The sequence below is a fragment of the Xiphophorus couchianus genome, chromosome 4 (genome assembly GCF_001444195.1).
Source record: "Xiphophorus couchianus chromosome 4, X_couchianus-1.0, whole genome shotgun sequence".
Lineage (NCBI taxonomy): Eukaryota > Metazoa > Chordata > Actinopteri > Cyprinodontiformes > Poeciliidae > Xiphophorus > Xiphophorus couchianus.
Window position 1 is genome coordinate 23,295,625 of NC_040231.1, and position 24,753 is coordinate 23,320,377.

General features: G+C 43.0%; 1 protein-coding gene across 13 annotated transcripts in view; it reads right to left on the reverse strand.

The window, feature by feature from the left end:
- LOC114143616 (bromodomain adjacent to zinc finger domain protein 2B-like) overlaps positions 1-24,753 on the reverse strand; it is an 83,479-nt gene that overhangs the window by 45,209 nt on the left and 13,517 nt on the right. For 2 of the 13 annotated variants that reach the window (XM_028015830.1, XM_028015834.1), the window contains exons 1-2: positions 13,780-13,842; positions 13,603-13,645 (exon numbers count right to left, since the gene is read on the reverse strand). In XM_028015830.1, the coding sequence (XP_027871631.1) occupies positions 13,603-13,645; positions 13,780-13,818 (82 nt within the window). In that variant the 5' untranslated portion in view covers positions 13,819-13,842. Of the gene's footprint in view, positions 1-13,602; positions 13,646-13,779; positions 13,844-24,753 lie in introns of those variants that run through there. The other 11 variants (XM_028015823.1, XM_028015822.1, XM_028015829.1 and 8 more) reach the window with 9 other exon arrangements.

The following is a 24,753-nucleotide window of genomic DNA, read 5'->3' on the forward strand; positions in this document are numbered from 1 at the left end:
ACCGCTGCTAGCACATTAATGCAATGTTTACATTAGGCAGACCTGCGCTGAAGCCATTACTGCTGTACCTAAGTTAACACTTGCCTTTCATAAGCTGAGAGCATGTGGCCCAAGAGTTCACAACACTGACAAACCTTGGCAACCGTGGCTTAAACTTTCCCTCTGAAGCTTCACTTAGGGCCAGAGCATTTTTAAAGTATCTCAGAATAGTATGCCCACAGGAAAAAAATGTGACTCGACTTGAAATATGTGGGAAGTGTCAGGGCCAAATCTCTCAGTGTAGGCTACGCTATAAACCTTAAACTAAGCCGATTTTATTAATGTGACATTAGCATTTGTAATGAGTAAAAGGGGGGAAAAAACCCCTTAGGATATCTTCGTACTTATGAAAAGAAAAAAAAACACACACACACACACACCCCTATGCACATGCCCACACACACATAGGCACGGACCAACATGCAAACATAAACACAGCAACCAAACTGAATCACTACATTTAGTGAAAGTACAGAGACAAAAAGTACAGAGACAAAAAGTTGTATGAGTATGAGTCCAACTAAGCTTGTGGAAAGTGAATGTTATTGTTCTACATTCGTATGCAGCAAATCACTACAGTCAAATAAAGTCTGGTATTCACCTCACTCTAAACTGCTGCAGAAAATAAATACATAAATTGCTATCAATTTAAAAACAACAAAAAACAAAAACCTAATCACCATGCTGGACAGTTTTCTTCCTGTTTTCTCTTCGACAAGCTTACAGTGCACATGAGGCTGACTTAATCTGTTTATCTTACAAAGGTCATTGCAAGCTTTTACATGTTAGTCTATTGAGTGAACTGTAAGGTTTGAATGAAGTCAATACTGAGATGTACATTACTCATAAAGGTAACTTTGACAAATCAATCAATGATAAATTGTTTTGTGTGAATATAAAAACAGTATCATTTTGGCCTCGTATAGCATTTAGATAAAGACTGTTTTTGTAACAGAGATATAAAACATAATCTATATTCACAGCTATAGTCATTGCGCCATGATTGATGTCAAGGCAGTATTGTAATAGGAATCTAGACAAGGCATTTGAGAAATGACTTGTGTCTGATATGCTGTAGAATGTTTAACTAAAGGATAGCATTTGTAGGTCTTGTAATTTATATTTTCTTCAGAAAACCCAAAGGGATAAATACAATTTTACGTTTAAAGTGTTTCAATCTAAAACATGGCATGCAGATGGAAAAATTATGCCAATAACAATACATATGTGTTTGAGTTGTGCTAGTTTTGCTAACATATTTACAACAACCTGTTTATATGCATGAGAGGCCTTACACAGCAATCACATACAGCAAAATGGAAATGATAAAACCAGGTATCATCCTGAGTTGACCTACATACATTAAAACAAAAGTACAAAAACAGAACTCACAATATATATATATATATATATATATATATATATATAATTTTTTTTTCTTCTCAATTTCACAATAAAACATCTGACCTGATTTTAAAGGATAATCAGCCATTGGATTGTGTTTAAAGGGTTTCTTAATCAAACCCCTTGGGACATTTACTGACTTCGGTGACGTGGAAGCCTTGTGATGATGTTTGCTCCAATCAAATCATGCAAGTGTTGTATAAACACAGCATAAAAGTAGCTTTGTCTGAATTTGTAAAGCAACAATGTGAAACAAACTTGCAGAAAGATTCCAAAACAAGACTAAGCATCAGCACTCTAAACATGCCTAAAATTGCATCAACAAAATCATGTGCTTCTGATGGATATTTTAAATTCACATGCCAGTGAATCCCAAAATGTTAACTGTTGGATGAGTAAATGAATAATTGAATGAATGAATCCGTGAAAGAACCACTGAATGAATGAAAATTTAAGTTTTAGAAATACTAAAACTTTAGTGGCATAGATATTTTTTTGTAGGTTATAAATTTATTAGTCTTATAATTAAATAAAAAAATACAAAAAAAATCAAATTTGGTCTGCCATTGAATCCATTTAACAGGTTCATTGTAAAGTGGAGAGTGATTACTAGGGTTTATTTACCTGTAATCTGGCTTTTGCCACCATCAAACAACCAATGCTTCAGTTCTTTTGTTGAAAATGTGACTTACTGTAAATTTTTTGTTAACTGATATTAACTGTTATTTCTTGATTGCAGGGGCGGGGAGTCACTTCTTCTATTAAATTTATTTTTAATTGCTTTTAATTCCGTATTTTTACAGACCAGTTTTTCAAAAGAAACCACCTGTTGCTTTGAACAAATTTGCCCAAAGTTGTCACATTGTTTAAATAACAGATAGAGAAGTAAGCGTCTCTATCTGTCAAGAATTTAAAAAATGACAACGCAACACTCACAAAGTTTTAAAGCACACTTATGTCTGGTTGGAGAAGCAAATTCCCCAGCATGCAAAATTCTATAAACTGTAATTTTTTGTTTTAATTTACAGCTTTAAAAACTGTACTTTTTAAATTAATAATTGGTATTAAAATACCAATTATATAAGTAATTGGTATTTATTAATACAAAAAAGATACGCAAACTAAAATGGGTGTAAATTCTAAAATATTACACAAAATGGAATGGGTTAAGATTATATGATTAAGTCAGTGCAGTCTGGAGGCAGGAAACAGATGCAATATATCATATTCACTTAAAAGCAAAAAAAAAAAATCTAAATTGATGCCAAATATTTTACAGGAGGAGGAAAAATTATCTTATCATAATTTTAGCCCTCTACCAAAAGGATAAAATCTCGTGAATGAGCATGTTAATGTGTAACGGCTTCACTCCACCATTTTTTAAGTATCGCCCCTCTGCTGCTCTATCCAGGACAGTTTTTCTCCCCCGAGGGGCCAAACCTACAAGACCATTTTAAAAGACCAGATGTGCCTTTAAAGGAGTTTGTCACACCCGCAGCGGAGAGCTTTGAAAAACTGTGCAGAATATCCACAAAAATGGAACAACCTTTTTTTTCCCTGCGACATGGCTCTATTTCCACCACACTTTTCCTGAGCGATTTCACATAAAAAGTCAAAATATTTGAACCTTTGTTGACTGCGCCAAAGCTGGCTTTGACATTACTGACGCTTTCACCGTTGGATTTACACATCAGTCTATTAAATACACACACCGATACTAAAAGCTAACTGTGTTCAACTGCGTGTCACACTTCTTGGGTCCCCTCCTACATATTCAAGCCTTTCTAATAATACATGCCAACAGTCCCTAGTTTGTTACCTGATATTATTTCAGGAGGAGCTAAAGAGAGGAATGAATAATAGCTCTGGTTCTGCTTGTGTTTTGTTCGTGTATCTCTGTCCATGTCAGGACAAGCTGATTTTTTCGTTAGTGAAGCTGAAACCAAAGCTGCCTAGGACTGATGTTGATGGCTCTGTCTCACCCACTCACTGCCCCAGAGGGAGCCAGGACCAAGACCATTGCTCAGGGTCCTGTCTGTTCACACACATGAAACACAGGCTTGGATTACACAGGGCTCAAAAGTGACTCATCCCGAAGAGTGGGTGGAGAGGAGGACACTCTGTGTTGCTTTTTTCTATGTTTTTTTTCACAAATGCGTGCACATACACCAGAAACAAACAGTCACTAGTGATAGCTGCATCACAAGCTCAGAGAAAGAACCTTTTGGTTTCACACACCTGCCAAAGACAGATGTTAAGAATAAATCAGAGAGACGCTCAGAGTGGAAAGAAACTGTGCACTGTCGTAACTCTACTAACTCACTACACAGTAAACTAACTGGAGAGCAAACAGCTGCACACGACAACACACAACGATGATGAAAGCAACAACAGCATACAAGCACCTGACGTGCATACAGAGAGAGGGAGTATTTTCTAGTTTGTCTCACAGGCTTCACTTTTTTGTTGTTGTTTTGTTTTTGTGTTTTTCTTTTTGCACCGCTGTGCTGATGGGTAACCAGCTCGTATCCTTTGGAGCCGAGGGTGTTTAAGTGCAATTGTTTTTTCTTTTTTTTTTTGGAATGAGCCTAAATCCTCCAACGACTGACAAACAAGTCACAACAAGGCTGAAATCGGTGTGGGTGGGTTGTTTTGTGTTGTTTTTTTTAGAGAGAGGAAGCTCTTTTTTACACTGCTGACTTTGTGAATTTCATGATTCCTTTATTTAAATATAGCATCACTAGGGTATTAAGAATGAAGACTCTCATGAAGCCTTCCCCTGAAGTGGATGTTTTGCACAGTGATACGTTCAGTAAAAAACTAAAAACTATTTTGGGAAACTGCGACCTCTACTAGCATAATTTAAACACCAATATGACAACATCCTACATCCTGTCAGTCAGTGTGGCACACTTCCTGGTTCCAGAAACTATGTTTCACAGAAGAGGAAACTCGCACAAGAACACCTCTTTTGTCTAAGCAGGAATCCATGTCCGTGAGCGTCGTATGTCACTGGTGTTTTTTTTTTCTTCTTTTAAGCTGTTGTCACCCAGCTGGCTCGGAGAGGCAAAGTGGCCTGTGGTGTGGGTGCATATGGGTTGTTGTGCGTGTCACAAACCGACACCCTTCACGGTTTGTGGCCTAGAAACGGGATAAAACAGTGAGTTAACCAGCAGCGCACTGACATTATCTCTCTCTCGCTGTCCTGGAATGCTAGCCTGCTGTGAAACTCCAAATATGTGCCGTCCTGTCACACCACATAACGCTCCTCTGTGTATTTCTGAAGCTTGTGTGTATGTGTGCAGAAAAAAAAACGATGCGAGTGTGGGCGATTTGCCTTTCCTTTCTGCGTAAAAGGCCAAGTGTGAACGTCTGTATCCAAATGCTTGATCTTAAAATACAAGGCGACCATGCAGCTAACAAGTGCTATGAAATTAAGATTGCAAAGAGATTCAAATCCAAAGCAAACAACAAATATGAGTGAAATCTGCGAGAACAAACGGGACAAAGTGTTTGCCAAGAGTGTCAACAGATTTTCTCTTTATCTTTAATCCAAGAAAGTCTGCTCCTGTTCGTGTTTACAATCACTGGGCAAAATAGAGCCCAACTCCGGCCCTTGTGATGCCAAAGAGTCTAACATCCATGACTCAAGAGGTCACGCAGCCCATCCAGGCTGAGCATTAGGGGTTAAGGGGATGAAGCCAAGTGTGAAATGTGAGAAGACAAGCCAGCATGGTTTCTCAGGCAACAAATAGGAAGGCGACAAACATATCTGTGCGCCTGTGAGGAACGTGAGGTATGCTAGGAAGAAAGACTGTCACGTCATCCGTTTTTCTTGCAACAGCAAGATGAAAAAAAATAAGAGAGTTAAGAGTGGCTTTTTGAACTGGCTGAGTTTAGATATGTTAATCAGTAATAGCTTGTTGTACTTCAGACGGGAGGAGTGTGAGCACATGGGTGTATGCATGTGTGTGCATGTGTGTGCATGTGCGCGCCCGTGTTCCTGGCAAAGTCTGACACCACTTGGATTTGGGCTGGTTGAAGCAACAGAAAGCTCCAGACCAAGAGATAATCCATCTGGACTGTTTCCTTGCAAAACATATGGAAAAAGGCAGAAGGGTTTTTTTTTCTTTTTCCGCCCACAATAGCTATTAATATCTCATACTCAACATTTGCTCATGCCTCACTAAGGACTGGAATTCCAGCTGAAACGCAGTCATCTTAGAGGATTAGGAAGGGGTGGTCAGGAGTCTTCATATGCTCGCCCTATGCATTTACTATGCGCAAGAACGTGTACCAAAAACACAAACGAATGGATGGCGTCCAACATAATATTCACAAACACATCTTTAGGCAAACTGGAGGAATGTAATCTCAGCCTTCAGACACAAAACAACTTGTTCTGCTTAAGTCATTTAAACAAAGATAGCCTCTCCTTGCGGCTTTGAAAATAATTCTCCCCGCTATCAACGAGGACCTCAAAATAATCACACAACTACCTGACAGCAATTGTCCACAGCTCTGCCGAAACCTCAGTTAAAATGACAGCTCTGTAAATTGTTTTAATTATAGCCGACACAGATAACAGCCTGTGGAAACATCACCCTTTTTCTTCAAGTCCTCCGCAAGAAATCAGACGTACAGTATTCCCTGAAAAATTGCAGTTGTTGTCGCGCGAGTGTGTATAAGAGAGCGAGCGTGTGCACGCGTGTGAATACAATATTCATTTTGCTGCAGGAGGACAATCTATGCATAACAATGAGAGGCGCTAATGAAATCAGCCATCAACCTGCGATACATACATATTAAAGCAGGACCTCAGAGTGTCATTCGCTTAGTGCATCATTTGTTCCCACTCCTTTTTTTCTCTCTGCCACCTGACCTTTAGAGTACGCCCCCCCCCCCACCACACACACACACACACTCTTCTACACACTAAAAATAAGACGTGTACCTGCAGTAATGTGGTATTATGCATAAATGCGTGTGGACGCATTATTATATAGACATGACATTACATTTCCCCGTGCCAGTTTGTGCACCAAGTAGAAGGAAAACATGCTCTTTACAGATTTATACATTGATAATTGATGGTTGGATGTTCAAACTTTGGAGATCTTGCAGACGCCTTTAAACCAGATGATGTCAGCATTACAAATGTTAACCGCTGTCAGAGCCGTACCTGTGGTATAATGTCACATCATCCTCAACTGCCAGGGAATTCATGCTCCTCCCTTCTCTCTAAGCACACTTCACGGCTTTGGTCTTTCTCGCTCTCCCTCCCTCACTCCCTCCCTAACCCCCACCCCCACGCTGGCAGGGAAATGGATCCCTCCACCTGACAGTGGCCATTTTGAGCCTTCTCTCCTCTCCTCTCTCTGCTCCTGCTTCCTGGTAAACAATGGGAGAGGGATAATTGATCAAACAGCCAGGGAACCCTCCAAGCTGGGGAAGGTCACCGCCTGCTGGCCCAGCTCACTGAGGAGCCAGGGGGGAGGCGGGCAGGAGGTGTGTGTGTGGGGGGTGGGGGGTGTAGATGTATGCATGTCAACATCAGTAGGTGAAACTTGCCTATGTGAATATAACTGTACATATGAGAGTGTTTAAGCATGAGTTGTGTCTAAAAATGAAAGATAGAGTGTAAAACAAATATATTCCTATTGATTGATCTATCCATCTATAGATATATAGAAATCAATTTACATACGTAAAGATTGATTGTGTGTGTACTTGTGTGTGTATATGCGTTGGATTGGTGGGGGGGCGCCTCTGACGCTCTTGAGCTGCCATTTTTCTTTCCTGACAAAGACTCCATCTGCCACAGAGCCATTTGCTGCCTCCCGAGTCGACAGAGCGTTCTGCACGCCGTGTTCACCTTGATGTCACCTCTACACAGCTCATGCCTTGCTGACGCTATACACACACACACACAAACTTAAACACACATAACAGAACACACTACTTTCCCCCTGCATATACACCCCCCCCAACACACACACACCCAGCAAGACACCCACACATGTGTGTGTTCAATCTCTCCCGCTCCCAAGCAAACACACACTTTCAATTTTTTTTTTGTCTCACATACACATACTGATCTTGCACTCTGACGCTCAAACACAAACACACATATTGAGTGTGTCTAGGCAGCGGCCCTCCCTTCCCTCTGCATGGCTGATATCACTGTGCAACCATCAGCGCTGTGCATTGTGGGAGTGTCTGTTGGGGCAGAGAGACGCGACAGGGGCTGAGGGATTCACACGCCTGTGAAAGACAGCCAGAGGGAGAGAAGAGCAGGAGCAAGAAGTGGGGGGGAGGTACGGAGGGGGGCCGGTAACTGGAAATGAGAGATGGCATTTTAAAGAGGAAGCTGAATTTCACCTGCAATTACCGTAGCTCCGGGGCACATGGCTCGGTTAAGAGACATTTCATTCCAAAGCCACGGCATAGAGCTGCCGCACTGAGGCCTGAGAGGCGCATAAAGAAGGAGGGAGAGGAGAGAGGAAAATAGAGTGGTGCAAAACTCTCTTCTGCCCAAGATGGCCCTCAGCAGATGCAGTGATGAAAGAGAGGAGGCAGCCAAGGATGTAGCTGGTAAATGAAACTTAGCAGGAATAGGTATCGAGGAAATGAAAGGAAAAAGAAAGGGAAAGAAAAGAAAGAAAAGGGAAGAAAAGGAAAGGAAAGAATGACTGATTAAGATGCAGAAGAGGAAAAAAGGGTATCTCATTCACCAGGCCCCAACTCAGCCATCTGCACAGCAGACCAGACAGCTGAACTGGGCCTCAGAGAGCACACGCATACACACAAACACACCGAACAAAGAGCAAATCACATCCAATAAACACAGATACTCACACTCTCACAGTACAGTTCATGGAAAGCTGGATGTGTTTAATGATTAATATCATTCTTGGTATTCGTTTTTCCTGTTTTGACGAACCTTCCCTCTCCTGGTTCTTTCTCTTCTCCCACTCTCTCTCTTCTCTCTCTCATCAAATCAAGGCGTAATAGTTTCCCCGAGGCTCAGTGTCCTGGCTAGTTTCAGCAGACACACTGCTGCGTTTCATAGGAGGAGTGTGACTGCACAGAAACAGTAATGAGCTCTCACTGGGAGCTGGGGGCCTCCTGGCACTTTTAATGGCTCCTCTGGTTTGCAGCTGTATCCAGGTTACAACCCGGGTCCGTCCTACCAGGCCCCCGAGATGCGCAGGGCCCTGCGGGGACCAACCGCTTGGAGCAACATTCACGTTTTACAGGCAAAACCACGATCGCAACAGAGTAATATTTGTTTGGTGTGTGTGTTTGAAGTCAGGGAGGAGGAAATAAGACCTAAAGAGGGAGATAAGGGGGACAGGAAGCTACAGAGGATGTCAAGAAACAAGGTCCATGTCTGAAAGAGAGGCAAGGGAATAAAGACAGTTGGAGAGATGTGGCTCGGCCATAAAGGTAGCAGATAGACCCAATAAACCTAGAGGCTTTCATGGGGCAACAGCTGGTATCTTGTGGGTGTGTGTGCGGTTGAGTGTGTGTGAGAGATTGAGAGAACAAGAGAAAGAGAGAAAATGTTTGAGCATAGTCTGCTAAATAATCCCCATAAATAGCCCTAATAGGAGAATAACACTCGTACTGTATACCAACATGGTGATTATTTAGAACATTTTATTCTACTAATCAAGTCATATTACCACATTATTCTTTAGTCAGACTTTTTATCAATAGAACTGGGTTGTAATTTGATTGAACTGAACAGTACTCAACCACATTTAAATCAGACTTTGAAAGGTTTTGTTATGAATTATATTGATGTGAAAAAAGATTTGGACACTAATCGATTCTATACATGCTGTATAGAAACTATAATTTTTCTTCTTTTTTTAAAAAACTTTTTTCCTAAAGATGTGATTCTTACAAATCTCAGTTATTTGGCAATGTTCTGCTACCAGCAATGCGTATCTAAAAGTAAGTTGAAGAAAACTCCACGTCAGTAAAGGCGATAATCCAATCATACATTAAGCATGTCCCAAAGTCCAAACTGTCTCTGTAAAGGACCTTGAAGCCATTTTTTTCTTACAGAATTATAATATAATAATTTTTTTTAGAGATTAACATGCAATTAAATTACACATTATATTTGATTATTTTCCATCCATCCATCCATCCATTTTCTAACACACTTGTCCCTAGTGGGGTCGGGAGGGGTGCTGGTACCTATCTCCAGTTTGCATGTTCTCCCTGTGCATGCGTGGGTTCTCCCACAGTCCAAAAACATGACTGTCAGGTTAATTGGTCTCTCTAAATTCTCCCTAGGTGTGAGTGTGTGTGTGCATGGTTGTTTGCCCTGTCTGTCTCTGTGTTGCCCTGCGACAGACTGGCAACCTGTCCAGGGTGTACCCCGCCTCCCGCCCAGAATGTTAGCTGTAGATATTTTATTATTTTGTATGATGAAATATCTTTATCATTCATGAAAACACATGTTGGTAAAGAAAACCAACATGTAACATGGAAACAAACATGAATGGTTTGTTTACAGGTCCAGAATGAAAGCACGAAGAGACTAAATAACAAAGTTTAGATTCAAAGTTGGGTGGAAATTATGAAAGGAGCAAATGGATCCTACATTTAATTGTACAAATACAACAAAACAAAATGGTGGATCACATATCAAAGTCAACTGGAAATAGGTACAGGCCGGTAAAAGCCTGGTTGATGAATCACAAATTTATCAATTGGGTACAAAAAAATTATACTTAAAGGTTTTAGCGATAAAACAACATCTCCAAAAAACATGACAGAGCAACAGATTTAAAACTGATAAGCAGACCATTGAGAAAAAGAACCAAAAAAAGCACCATTATCTCCCTCTGGGTGATACGAATGTGATCTGTAGCTTGTTGCTAACACTGAATAACTTCTTGTTTTTAAACCTCACAGCCAAACAGACATCAGCACAGAGTCTGAGCATCTCAAATTGCAAACCGCATCTGTGCTCAGCTCAAAGGTTTGTGTAGTATCAGGTTTGGAGGGCTTCTCCTAATGTTTCATAAATTACTGGTATACAATTATGTTGTATTACAATGCCCAGACCCAGGCATTGTATGTCCAACATCTCACCTTTGATACAGGAAACACATGAAAACACACACAAGCATACACAAACAGAGGCACACACACCACTCCTGCTGTTGCCCTCCATGAGAAAGCTCACAGCTTGGGTGCTTTAGCTCCTGTTTTGTCTGGACTCCATTCAAAATGGCCCCCTCATGACCACACACATTATAGTCTGGGCAGGCAGGCCCTCAGTGGACTGAGGCTCCCTGGGTGCAAGCAGTGATTCATGGCACAAGGGTCTGTAAAAGGAGCAGCCTCACCCCGTGCTGCATGGAGACGAGGAGAGCAGAGGCCGTTTTGGCAGTGGGGGTGAATCAAAAGTCTGCCTACAGAACTAAATCCTGTCGAGACGGTACAGGCCGAGGGGAGGCAGGAGTGGAACGGCCAGAGGTTTCTGTGTGAAAGTGAAGCGAACATGAGTGGGAGTGCAAGTGACACAAAGCTGTAGACGGGTAAAGCCCAAAAAGTGAAGCTGGAGCGAGCCTGCTGAATCAACACGCCTCCCTATCCCGAGGACAAGCTCGGAGTAGCTTTTTAACAATCTTAGCTCCGAGGCAAGTACAAAGTACTAAATGTTTAGGCGTTATCTCTAACACTTCCCTGATCTAACAGAGCACCGGTTTAAAGGGCATGCGGAAAAAAAAGTGCACAGTGAGAAACAAAGGAGGCTCATGAATAAGTGCTGAAAAATGATAGTAGTTGCTGGGATTGATGAAACATTATTCAGGTTTTGTGACAGGCAGTGAGACACAAATTCTTTCCCCTCAGGCTAGAAGGTGTAATTTCCCCTTCCACTGTCAAAAGAACCATGTAAAAAAATTATCCATAGCTCAATGACTGACTGCATGCAAGTAATTCCAAGCAGCAATTAACAAATCTATCTATCTATCTATCTATCTATCTATCTATCTATCTATCTATCTATCTATCTATCTATCTATCTATCTATCTATCTATCTATCAGAATAGAAACAGGCATCTTCCTCTGTTGTAACACACGGTACAATGCAGATGGAAATGCTGGCCCCACAGGAGATACACACACATAAGAGTCGGACTGCTGTGGGGCTGACGCAAGACTATCTCCGTCTCACGTGTCTCTCCCCTACGGCCGCCCGCTGCTCCTGACCTTCAAGATGTTTTTCTCTCTCCTTCTCCCTCTCCCTTTATTCCTCTCTATTTCACACTCACACCCTCACTCACTTAGACACAGAGAGAGAAACACACACACACACACGCACACACACACACACCCCTCCCTTCTCTGCACACCTCCCTGCCACTCAGTGTTTTGCCATTAAACAGCATTGCATTTCCAGCTCGGATCAAGCAGATGGGCCTGCGTGAGCATTGCAGCGTCTGTATTACAGCGCCCTTCCTTAAATGCACAGACATGCACTGACACACCGACGCGGCACATTCGTACGATGAGTGTTTTTTTTTTTTTTTTCCTGGAACCGAAGAATCATCCCGGCTGTGGATGGATGCTTCTTCATGTGGGTACTGTGTAGCTCTGTTGTGTAATGCCTTGCTGAGGTGGCTGAAAAGCCTTGAGACATGCTCTGCAAAGCAAGAACGCTAAACAGCAGAGAAGGAAAGCATCATTTTTATCTCCGAGTAGTTAAAGACCAGGAGTTCATCTTGTTGGGTTAAAAGGCACAAGCGCAACCACTCACGCAAAGTTCAATGGGTTCATAACACACAAAATTACACACACCATCACATATGAATAGTTTATATCTCTGTGCCATTAAACAAATTTCTTTTTTCTATTTTCTCTCCCTCTCTTTCAACATTTGCATATTCCTTTGGGGGTTTGAGTCGAGCAGCTCCTTCGCTTTTTTTGTTGTTTTTTTTTCCCTTCTCTTGTCTTCCAAGCAACAAATGTCAGCTAATTACACCATAGCTGTTTGGATGAGCTCCATTTTTCCCTGTGCTCCGCTGTGCTTGTTCTCCATGGGGCTGCAGGAAGAGTCAGGCAGCCATGGTGGTGGTTAGGAACAGCCAGCTGTGGGGGTTGAGTGACGAGGATACAAACCCCCTTATCCCCCCCACTCAAAATTGATTCCCCAGGAGAGGATTCGTCAATACTTATCACAAATGATACAACCTGCCCGCACCAACCTGCGTGGGGGAGAGGAGGGTGTAATGTATCATTCATCGGGAGAGATGAAGCGGTAACGGTAGACCTGATAGAATCAGGTCTGGCAACACACTGGGCTAAAAAGGAGACAGTCACATGTGAAACAAGTATTTCCCTGAGCTCCGCATTCAGTGAAAACCTTCGTATAAAAGATCCCATTTGATCTGATGACACACTCATCGGCACGGGGGCCTTCGACTGATGCGGGGAAGGAAAGTGCAAGTCATTGTCTGTGTGTGTGAAACAAGAAAACCTGCCACCTTGATGAGTGCGTGTGTATGCATGTGCGTGAACTGAAGCCTTGAGGATGCAGCCGCACCCCTGAGTACTGCTTGTGTTCACAAACAGAGAGTGAGAAAAACGGAGAAGAAAAGAAGGAGCTCTTCGGAGAAAGGAGAGAATTAAAGCTGCATATAACAATCCACATAAACAACTCTGCACAATCGCAGAATCCCAAACCCGAAGCGCTGTCAGGCTCAGTTAACAGCCATTTACATTCAGTGTTGGGTATGAACAGATAGCAAACTCAAAGAATGTTTATTAGGCTCCTACGTTTCATACAAATATTCTGATTAGAATGGAGGAAATCTAATTAATTGCTTGATTCACTGAATGAACCCCGAATTTGTAATGTAATCATAACAACTGCTTTTCAAGGGGCTCTTGTTAAATTTAATTGGGGAAGAAGAAAAAAAAACATCCTCTTTCACTGAATGAATGAAAATCAAATAAGGCCTGAAACTGGAGGAGTCGGCAAGTTTGTTCTGACATGCCACAAAAAAAACAACAGTAAAAGCAGAAGTGTGTGACAATATGCATTTCAAAAAGTCACGCATCGACTGATTTGCAACACACAGACATACATGCAGTGGAGGGCAAAGAAGAAAACAAGAGCGCGTACTCACTGTTAGAGATGTCTTCAGCTCTTTGACATAACTGCTGTACCACCTGGAGGAAAGGGGGAAACAAACGCTTACTTAAGTTCAGGTTAAATCCCCAATTTGAGGTCTGAGATCTCTAAAACATGCTTTGGTTTGATACGGTTTCATTACGCTGACAAAAAAAAACAAAACAGGGCGAACCTCCTGAAACCAGCCTGTACCAATCTTGCAGCTACACATCTTTGTATTTGTGGTTTTCAGGCACATCAAGCCAGAAATACAGTGATAAAAAAACAAAACAACAAAAAAAAGAAAAAAAAACCACGCACATGCAGCTGTGGCTACCCTTAAAGACTCTTGCACGCTCAGAAACACATTCACACCCACAAAAAGTCTCCCTGTCTCCCTGAGCCCTTTTCTTGCAAAACCTGTTTGCTAGAAATGGATCTAGACATTGGAGCTGTGAGTGTGAGGATATTTTCCCTAAACACAAGACAGTTCTTGCAGAGAACCAAGCCTTACTGGCGTTCTCACGCCCAGCTTTCATGCATTGTCTCCGAGGCCCTCCTCTGCACTTAGAGCCTGAGCCTAATCTAAGCAGCTCACCATAACAGACACCACCCTGCTTTGTATATACAGCAGTCAAACGCACACAAAGATTTTAAAACTTCCATTTAGACTACTATTACTTCATCTTTCATTTATGAAGTGGGTGAGAAAGGTTAGGTTAGTGTTAAAGCACAACAACTAAAAAACCGGGCCTCCTCATATACAACCAGGGGGCATCAGAGAAGCAGCGCAAACACTTCCAGACGACAGCAACACAAGAGCGGTGTTGTAGCGTGTGTGGGTAGCTATCTAACAAGGTTTTGTTGTCTGTAAACACATCCATCTGGTCAGCAGCAACAAAGCCGAGCCTTGCGAATGTTGTCTTAGCACGACTGGGCACAGATATTACAGTTATGGAAATCTGTTGAAAAACTAAAGTTTATGTTCACACTTTGTTTTCTTTATTTATTTTAAATTAAAATAAACAGAAACAGATCTGAAGAGTTCTAACTGATTCTGTCGGTCCAAATGCCCTGCAGCCATGCCGGTGTCTGAGGCTCATCATGCAACACATACCATCACAGATCACTTCATCAGACGCTATTCTGGCTGTATTGATATTGCCTAAACTGATCAGACTCTAACTGTAATGGCTTCCTACGTTATCTACGCAGATACACAAACACACACACACATCACATGCGTGTACACACACACCAAGGCTGCAGGCACACACAAACACTTTGATAACTCATCGCCGTGATAATGACAACAGAGAGCCAGGTAGGCTGAATTCATCTTCAGCTTTTTCATAAAGGCCTATTAGCTGATGATTAAAGGATCCTCTGCTCATAGGACTTCAGCGCTTAATGTGATTTGCCAGCCATGAGGCAGGTGAATTACACTGGATCAGAAAGCCAATGCTGTCTGCCATCATTTGCCTCACTGAGAATCAGGCTGTTAGTCTATTAACCTCATTTTACTGTTAGATCTTAGCGGTTTTTACATCAATAGCACATGGCTAAAAAAAAAAAACATATAAAACACACACACATACACACACTTTTTCCTGCACCCTTATTCAATAAAAACGTCTGTATGAATCATAGCGGTGTGGTTAGGCTGCAACTAATAATTATTTCATACTCAAGGAATGATTCACATTTATTTTAACATTACTTCAAAATCTGGCTTGGTTTACTCCAACTGACAATCCAACACTTGAAACATGAAATAAAACAATCGTTTGATCAAAGTGTGATGTATGAAAGCTTTAAAGACCATTACATAACGCAATAAGAATACAATAAAACTGGAACAAGAACAGCAAACAGAAAATATTATTTTAGAATTATCAGAAAGGCAAAAATTGTAGTCATGTTTTTGAACCCACACAAAGTTACTTTATTATTCATGTTAAGGTGCCAAGGTGGTCAATTATTTGAATTTATCTTTCAAGGTCAATGCTGGCTTTAAGTGATCATGAAGACAACATAAATGTCAAGAATGAAAAAATGTATTATTATTATTATTATTATTATTATTATTATTATTATTATTATTATTATGCCATGTTGTGCCTTGCAAGTATGGCTTTTTTTTCCTGTCTCCCATTTGATACCTCATTGCCTTGGTGGTGTCTGCACCACTCAGCATCACAACTAACCTCTGCAACTAAGTGAAATGTAAATATGGAGAGATCAGTAACCAATGAACAGAGAAAGTATCAACAGTGAACCTCACGGTATTCGATGAGGTTAGGGACCACATCTTCCCACCAATAGCTGAAATCTGCAAATACTTGAAACCCCCATCTAAAAACACCTGGAACCCCCTATTTTAATAGATCAAACTCCAAAAAGACCTTAGTCTACATTGATACACAGAGTGGAAACCGTGTTGGCAATAAAGCGGAAGCTAACATCTAGTACAGTCTTCCTTGTGGATTCATCCAGTCATTGCCAAAAAAAAGGAGTAGCGCTCCTGGATTGGCTGTCTTGCAAATGTCAGCCAATAGCTTCCCAAGTATAGCATTGCATCTAGGTATTTCAGTTTCCCAAGCTGCATTTTCTTTTGAATATTTTGGATGTTCCCTAAGAAAACGGAGTTTGTGTCAGACAAACTCTTCTTCCCACATCAGGGCTAAAACACCATATTTATTGGCTATCTTTCTAAATAGTCCAACAGTAGAAGTCTTTTTGTGACCAGTCCAGTTTCAAAACAAAGCTGCAGTTTCACTGCTTGTTTTTGGATTTTTTTTTGTTGTTTTTTTGGTAAACATATCTGCAAAAAGAAGCCATAACCGCATGAGGCCAAATATTATACTACAATGATGCTTAACAGTGATATCAATTTGGTAAGGTTGACACACTAGGCTAGCAGATTTAGGAGCACCAAGACATGAGGACAATGCACAGCGACCAGCGACTGAAAGAGCAGATTTTTAAACATATGCCACATTTATTTTAGGTTTACAATTAACACACAACAATGTGTCTGGAAACTCCCAAAAATTATTTATGCCTATGGTACTTTTACAAACAAAGCATGACAATAGAGTAAATTAAAAAATTGCTTTTAAAAAAACTAAAGTAAAAGCAACTAAATCACAATAACTGACACAGTAATGTATTGCAGACGCAAGTCGAGCACCAACACATCAAAACGCTGTTCAGAAGGGAGCGATTAACACTCAGCCCATTAACACACAGCATGTTTTTGTTCAGAATTAAAGTACTGACTAGGAACTTAAATAATGAGTGTTTAAGGCAACAGCAGAAATCCCAGTAAAAGCTGGTTTATACAGTTAGGAAAATTACTTAGAGTCAAACTATTCACATTTTGTCGAAGCCATTGATATTATGCTACACATCTTTTTGTCAGATTATCAGCAAAACTGTAGCTTGCTAAATAGTAACTTTCTGTGGTTTTGCCAAATCTGGGTTGTTAAAATCTCTCATCCAGGCTGACTTTGTGCTAAAGGCCCTTTAAATTCAACATTTCCTCCTTATCACCACTTCTTCATCCACAGCTGTCTTTTTTTTAATAAACTATTAATTCACCACCTCTGACACTCAAAACTTGGGAACTCTTGTTGAACTGTTGACATTTTTGATGGTGTTGCCATGCTTCCTCATCACAACCTGGTATACAATCTATAAACTCTGGAGTTTTCCTCCATGGTTTGGAGATGGGGGAGTGATGCTTTCAGGAGTGCTAAGAAAAAAATTGCTTCAAGCAACAGGGTATGCAGACAGATAATAGTTGCTAGTGTGATACACCATAAAGTGGGAGAATTTAATTATCACTTGGTGATAGTCCAGAAAATCTGTTTAAGAAAATATACGCCACCACACAGAAATTAATAGTATTGCAACTAATTACATATATGGGTTTTAAAAAAGAGAGAAAAAAAAAGGGTAACGAAGGTTCGGGCAACGTCTCACCAGGAGACCGGAATTGAGGAGCCCCGCCCCTCGCTCTTCAGACAGAGTTTGGGGAAGAAGACGGCGGTTGTCCTTTCTTTCTCTCACTGACTGTTCGTCATTACAGGTTAGTAGTGTGAAGCTGGTGAGGGCTGCCCCCCCGTTAAAAATGTGGAGTAACAATGTATATTTGGATATGATTTGTAATTTGATTGATAGATGTGCTGAAACATTGAAAATAAATAAAGAAAAAAAAGGATTTGTTAGGATCGCAGTTAGCTACATTTTAGCTACAACGGTCGCATAACAGCCGTTCTGAAGATCGCTACATGTATCTTTTTTAGCTCCGTTCCACTCCCCGATTAAACAGTGGTACCCTGAGATACATTGTGTTGTTTTATCTGTTAAAAAGGAGTTATTATTATTATTATTATGATTATTGTTATTATTATTATTATTATTACTATAGACTTTATTTTTTCTCCCTTGCGATGTAATCAATTAAACTGTAGTTTATTCAGTCGGACAGTAGTTATTGAAAACACATTAGAGCGAGCTTAAGGTTTTGTCCATTATTACATCTCCCTCTTGCAGTATTCAACATAATTAATCCTCTTATTTGAGAAATGGTTTTTTTAATGTATATCGCTGCACTCTGGATTGATTGGTGAGAGTTGATACCTTTTTACACAGGTGAAGGCTGTGTGTGTTTTTTGTAGCAGAAGAAAGGACACAGGAATGTGATTGTTCTAGGAAATGTTAATAATTTCATAATTTCAATAATTTGTAATAAGGACAGAGTTTGGGGAAGAAGACGGCGGTTGTCCTTTCTTTCTCTCACTGACTGTTCGTCATTACAGGCTCTCCAAGATCAAGGGAAAGCGGAAAGTCGTAAGAAGAAGAAAAAAAAATCGGAAAAACAAAACATCATTTGTTATATTCGTCACTATAAGTAGAGACGAGTAACAAACTGTGGGGGCTCGTCCGGGATCTCCTCATCAAAAATATTGGGAGAAGATCCAGAGATACCAGAACCACGTGACCAAGGTGACACAGCTGAAGGCCAGGAGTCAACCCGTGGGTGTCCAAAGGGGAAGATCAGAGTGGGAAGGAACCGCGATCCTCCACCGGAACTGCACTGCTGATCCTGAGTTCAACGTAAGCTGATCGCCGAGGAGCCACATCGCCGATTCAGAAGACAGCGCACTCGAGCTGCAGCTGAGCCACGTTGCTGATCCAGTGGACAACGTACTCTAGTTGAAGCTGAGCCAAGTTGCTGATCCAGAGGACAACGTACGCTATCTTCAGAGGAGTCAACTCATTGATTTGGAGGACAACGTGTAATTTATCAGAGGACTGAACTGGAGGACCGATCTGTAGTAGAACCAGACACCATGGCAGAGGTTCGCAAAGAGTTAATATGGAACATTAAGAAACAACTTTTCAAACTCCCAAGCGACAGTGTTTATCAGGTGGCAAAAGACATTGCTACTAACAGCCAGTATGGAGGTGAACTGGACCCAAACGATGAAGAAAGCTGCATGGACTTTGCCATCTCCTTTTTGCAGTCTGATGCCTTACTCGAGAGGGAAGACAAAGGTATGGGTTGGTTGCTGGATTTGAATGATTTGATATATAAGCTAACGAATGCTGATGCTACTGATAATTCTGGAGAAAGTGTGTTAGATGATGTTTGTGCACGCATTAAACCTAGTCACACTCAGTCTATAACAATCAAACACTCCACATTACAACCCCATGCTCACTTTAACAGTACAGTCATGCAGTCCCAGCCTGACTCTATTACCCAACCCAACACAAAAATGGGGTCGGTAGAAGGTCTGAGACAGCTGTATGAAGAACTGGGCGAGAAACTCAGGCAGTATGAATCTAGTGTGACCACACCAATTCTAGTTTCTCTCCACCAAGTTGAGTCAGAGTTATATGACAGGCCACAAATGACCCCGGATCAACCTGTGTGCCTGAAGGACCTCTCCTACCTGCAGCGCAAAGATTTCAAAGTACACGGTGGTCAGGTTGGAGATCAGAACTCTGATTTAAGCTACAACAACATCAGTAAACAAATCGATGAGGGAGTAAAAGAGGGTTTCACAGAGACTGAAGTGGTCAGGGGGGTGTTGAGGATTATAAAACCAGGAGCCTTTAAAGACATGCTCGTAAACAAAGACTCAATCACTGTATCTGAGCTCAAAGGCTTCCTCAGGTCCCACCTCGGAGAGAAAGCATCGACTGAGATGTTCCAGGAATTGATGTGTGCCAGGCAATCAGACCAAGAACCACCTCAACAGTTCCTGTACCGCATGATTGGGCTAAAACAGAAACTTCTTTTTCAAACTCGGCACACCAGTACAGACATCACATATGACCCCAAGACCATCCAAAAAGTCTTTCTCCACACCATATACCAGGGTTTAGGAACGAAACATGCATACCTCCGACAGAGACTGAGGCCCCTGATTGCAAACAGCCAAGTTACAGATGAGGAAATCCTCAGCCAAGTCATGAAAATCATGAGTGATGAGAATGAGCACCAACGCAGGCTGAGCCAACTCCCTAGACAAAAGACAACACAAGCACACAGTACCAAAGCTGAAACAGGAGGTGATTACAACAAGTCACAAGATGCAGCAGCAGACAGTAAGAATCTCCAGACAATAGGACAGCTCAGTGCTCAAGTTGAAGCCTTGACTCAGGTGGTGGCTTCATTGATGGACCTGCATACAGCTAACCCACAAGTGTCTCTGCCTCTAACTAGGTCAGCCCACATGCAGCCACACCCTCCCTACCAACCATCCTCAAGCAGCTGGCCACAACCTCTGTTGAGGCAACCCGCAGCTCAGATGAGGGGCAGGATGGCTCGTTGCCCTGTGTGTACTGAGCAGAACTCACAGGTGTGTAACCACTGCTTTACATGTGGAGAAGCAGGGCACAGGGCGATTGGGTGCCTGAAGCGAATGCAGCCACAGGGAAACGGGACTCGGTCTCTGATGAGGGACACCCAGAGACCGGTGAGCAATTCCAGTCCTGAACAGTAGGTCAAGCTTCAAGTCAAATAGCCAGACGCCTCCAACGAAGACAATGTCAGGAGCCTCATACACCTCTCAGCCAGAGAACAGTCACCTGTAAAGCACCCCTCGTTGGAAAGAAAAGCCTCCTGAAATGCCTGCTTGGTGGCTACCCAATTACAGCCCTATTTGATTCAGGGTCACAAGTGAGTATAATTGACCAAGAATGGGCTGCCACTCACATCTCAAATTGTACAGTGAGACCCCTTTCTGAGCTATTAGAGGAGGAACTCAGTGTCTATGCAGTTACAGGTCATTCAGTGCCGTACAGTGGATGGGTGGAGCTCACTGTCAACTTAGCAGGAAACGATGACCCCAACCTGACCATACAGGCTCCATTTCTTGTCAGTCAGCTGCCCCTGCCCCAGCCCCTTCTTGGAGCCAATGTACTGGAAGAGATCATTAAAAGGAAGGAGTCATCGGCTGAGGTTACCACAGTGGTCAGTCTCCTCCGTGATGCACTTGGGATAGAGGAGGAACAGGTGGAGGCCATTGTGAGTTTCATCCAGGTGCCTCCCAGAGCCTATGATGATCCAGTCACAATAAGGGTGGGTAGAGACCACACTATTATCCCCCCTGGGAGAACAGTTCATGTGTGGTGCAGGGTACCCCCAAATTTTAACATCATTGACCCTTTTGTCCTATACGAGCCTGCAGAGGGGAGCACTGCTTTAGGACACTTGGGTGTGGGGGAGGGCCTCTTAAAAGTCAATGAGGCCAGGCGACCATATGTTAAAGTGCCCATCTCCAATCACTCAAAACATGAGGTCACCCTACCCAAAAGAACCCCCCTGGGAACCATCCAACATGTCACAAAGGTCCTGGAGACCAGCACTCCAGGGTCCCACCAAAAAGAAATGGCTGCAGTTAGGGTCAATGGAGTTGCATCCTCCAGCAGCTCTCCAACTGACTCCTGGCTCCCTCCTGTCGAGGTCAGTCACCTAAGCCTCGAACAACAAGAGGTGGTGAAGAAAGTGCTCTGTGAGGAGTGTGGAGCCTTCTCCCGTGACGGTGATGACATTGGATGCATCCCTTCTCTGCAGATGGAAATTAGGACTAAGGATGATATCCCAGTCCAAAGAGCCTATGCATCCATTCCAAAGCCACTCTACAAAGAAGTGAAGGAGTACATCCAGGAACTTCTGGTTAAAGGTTGGATTGTGAAATCTCAGTCACCATATGCAGCCCCTGTCATATGTGTCAGGAAGAAAGATGGGTCCTTACGACTCTGCGTCGACTACCGGCTCCTCAACAACAAAACCGTACCTGACCGCCACCCCATCCCTAGAATCCAAGACCTCACCGACTCCCTAGGAGGATATGCTTGGTTCTCAATTCTGGACCAAGGGAAAGCCTACCATCAAGGCTTCATTGCTGAAGGGTCAAGGTACCTGACTGCGTTCATAACCCCATGGGGCCTGTACGAGTGGGTCCGAATACCGTTTGGGTTGTCAAACGCACCAGCAGCTTTTCAAAGGAGCATGGAGGGGATGCTTGACGAGCTGAGAGATGAGTACTGCATCCCTTACCTCGATGATGTTCTGTGCTTCTCCAGATCGTTTGAAGAGCATGTGCAGGTGTTACGCAGAGTCCTCCAAGCCTTACAGCGTCATGGTGTAAAGTTGAAACCAGAGAAATGCGAGCTCTTTCGCAAGGAGGTCAGGTACGTTGGGCGATTGGTGTCGGCAGATGGAGTAAGGATGGACCCCAAAGATTTTGAAGCAGTACAAACACTGAAACACAAGACACCACAAACAGTTGGGGACATCAGGCAAATGCTCGGGTTCCTGAGCTATTACAGAACATATGTGCAGGATTTTTCACGTATAGCCAAGCCCCTGTATGACCTGCTTCAGTCAAAGGCCGACACTTCTCAGTTTAAATCGCCACAGGGAAAAACAAAAGGCCACCAGCAGTCCTCTCGGACCCCAATAGAGTGGACCAAAGAACATCAACAGGTCCTTGAGCAGCTCATTGACCGACTGACCAAACCCCCAGTGCTGGCATACCCCGACTTCGACCGCCCTTTCACACTTCATACTGATGCCTCGCAAAAGGGTCTGGGTGCGGTTCTCTACCAAGTTCAGGATGGAAAAATGAAGGTGATTGGATATGGTTCACGCACACTGACACCAGCGGAACAGAATTATCACCTACACAGTGGCAAACTTGAATTCCTGGCATTGAAGTGGGCGATATGTGACAAGTTCCGTGATTATCTGTTCTATGCCCCACATTTTACAGTCTTCACGGACAACAACCCACTCACATACATCCTGAGCACTGCCAAGCTTAATGCAGTGGGTCACCGGTGGGTGGGGCAGTTGGCTGACTTCCACTTTGACATCAAATACCGACCAGGTAAAACTGCCATTGATGCTGACACCTTGTCACGATGGCCCCTAGATATAGACACTTTTATGGCTGAATGCTCTGAAGAACTATCAGAGGACACAGTCTGTGCTGCATGGGAAGGAAGCCGGAGAGCTCAACAGAGAGATGTGGCCTGGGTGGCAGCCCTCAACTTGTCACACCCTAGCCAAACCCAGTTCGAGGGTCTGCAGACAGTCAGTCATGATGAGCTGGTGAGGGAACAAAGGAAAGACCCCGCCATTGGGAAAGTTGTGGAGTTGAAACAACAAGACAAACCACTAACAGAGGAAGAAAGAAATAAAGTTGACGGACACACGAGGAGGCTGCTGCGAGAGTGGGGCAAATTATACCTGGAGAATGACCTGCTCTACAGAAAAACTGTGAGTCGACAACAATTGGTTCTGCCCGCCACATATAAACAAACAGTTCTGACTCACCTCCACAACAACCTGAATCATGTTGGCGTTGAAAAAGTGCTGAGCTTGGCAAGGGAGCGATTCTACTGGCCTTTCATGAAAAGTGATATAGAGAACTACATCACCAGGAAATGCTCATGCATCAAACAGAAGAAACCAGTCACAAATGAAAGAGCTCCAATGGGAAGTATTACATCGACCTCTCCCCTCGAGCTGCTATGCATCGATTTCCTTCACTTGGAAGCCAGCAGGGGTGGGTACGAGTACATCCTGGTTGTGATTGACCACTTTACCAGGTTTGCCCAAGCCTATCCCACCAAGAACAAGGCTGGTAAGACAGCAGCCGACCGGCTTTTCAATGATTTCATCCCGAGATTTGGGTACCCTGCCAAACTCCATCATGACCAGGGTCGGGAGTTTGAGAATGAGCTCTTTAAGAACCTCAGACGATTAGCTGGTGTGGCCCATTCAAGAACCTCCCCATATCACCCCCAGGGCAATCCGGCCGAACGACTAAATCGTACCTTACTGCAGATGCTCCGGACTCTGGGGGAGAAAGAGAACTGGAAGGATCACCTACCTCATGTGCTCCATGCCTACAACTGTACAAAGCATGAGGCCACAGGGTTCTCCCCGTACTATCTGTTGTATGGTCGACATCCTCGCCTCCCTGTTGACATCCTCTTTGGTCTCATAACAGACCAGGAGGCCGAACTTAAAGAGCCAAATGGATATGCCGAGAGGTGGGCTCGGAAAATGACTGAGGCATATCAGATAGCCAGTGCAAACAGCCAACAATCCAGCATAAAGGGAAAAACATACTATGACAAGAAGAGCAGAGGTGTCGTCCTTCAGCCTGGAGACAGAGTACTGGTACGCAATCTCGGTGAACGTGGGGGCCCTGGAAAGCTGAGAAACTACTGGGAGCAACAGATCTTCATCGTCAGAGAGCAGGTGGGTGACAATCCTGTCTATAAAGTCAGCCCTGAGCGAGGAGGTCAGCCAGTTCGCACTCTACACCGAAACCTACTGTTACAGGTAAACGACTTACCTATAGAACCAGTCCAGAACCTGACCACAAGTACAGCAGAGTCACAAAGGAAAGCCAAAAAGAGTTCAAACGATCTTCAGGCCAGACATGCTGTACTGTACTCAAACACAGATGACTCTGATGAAGAGGAGGATGAGGGGACACCTCATTACTGGCTTCGAATACCTGTGGAGAGACCCAGACCAAACGGTCACCCACCTGATCAAAATACTACCGATGCTTTCCAAGAGATAGCTGAAGAGAATGAAACCAGTTTGATGGAAGCAATCCCAACC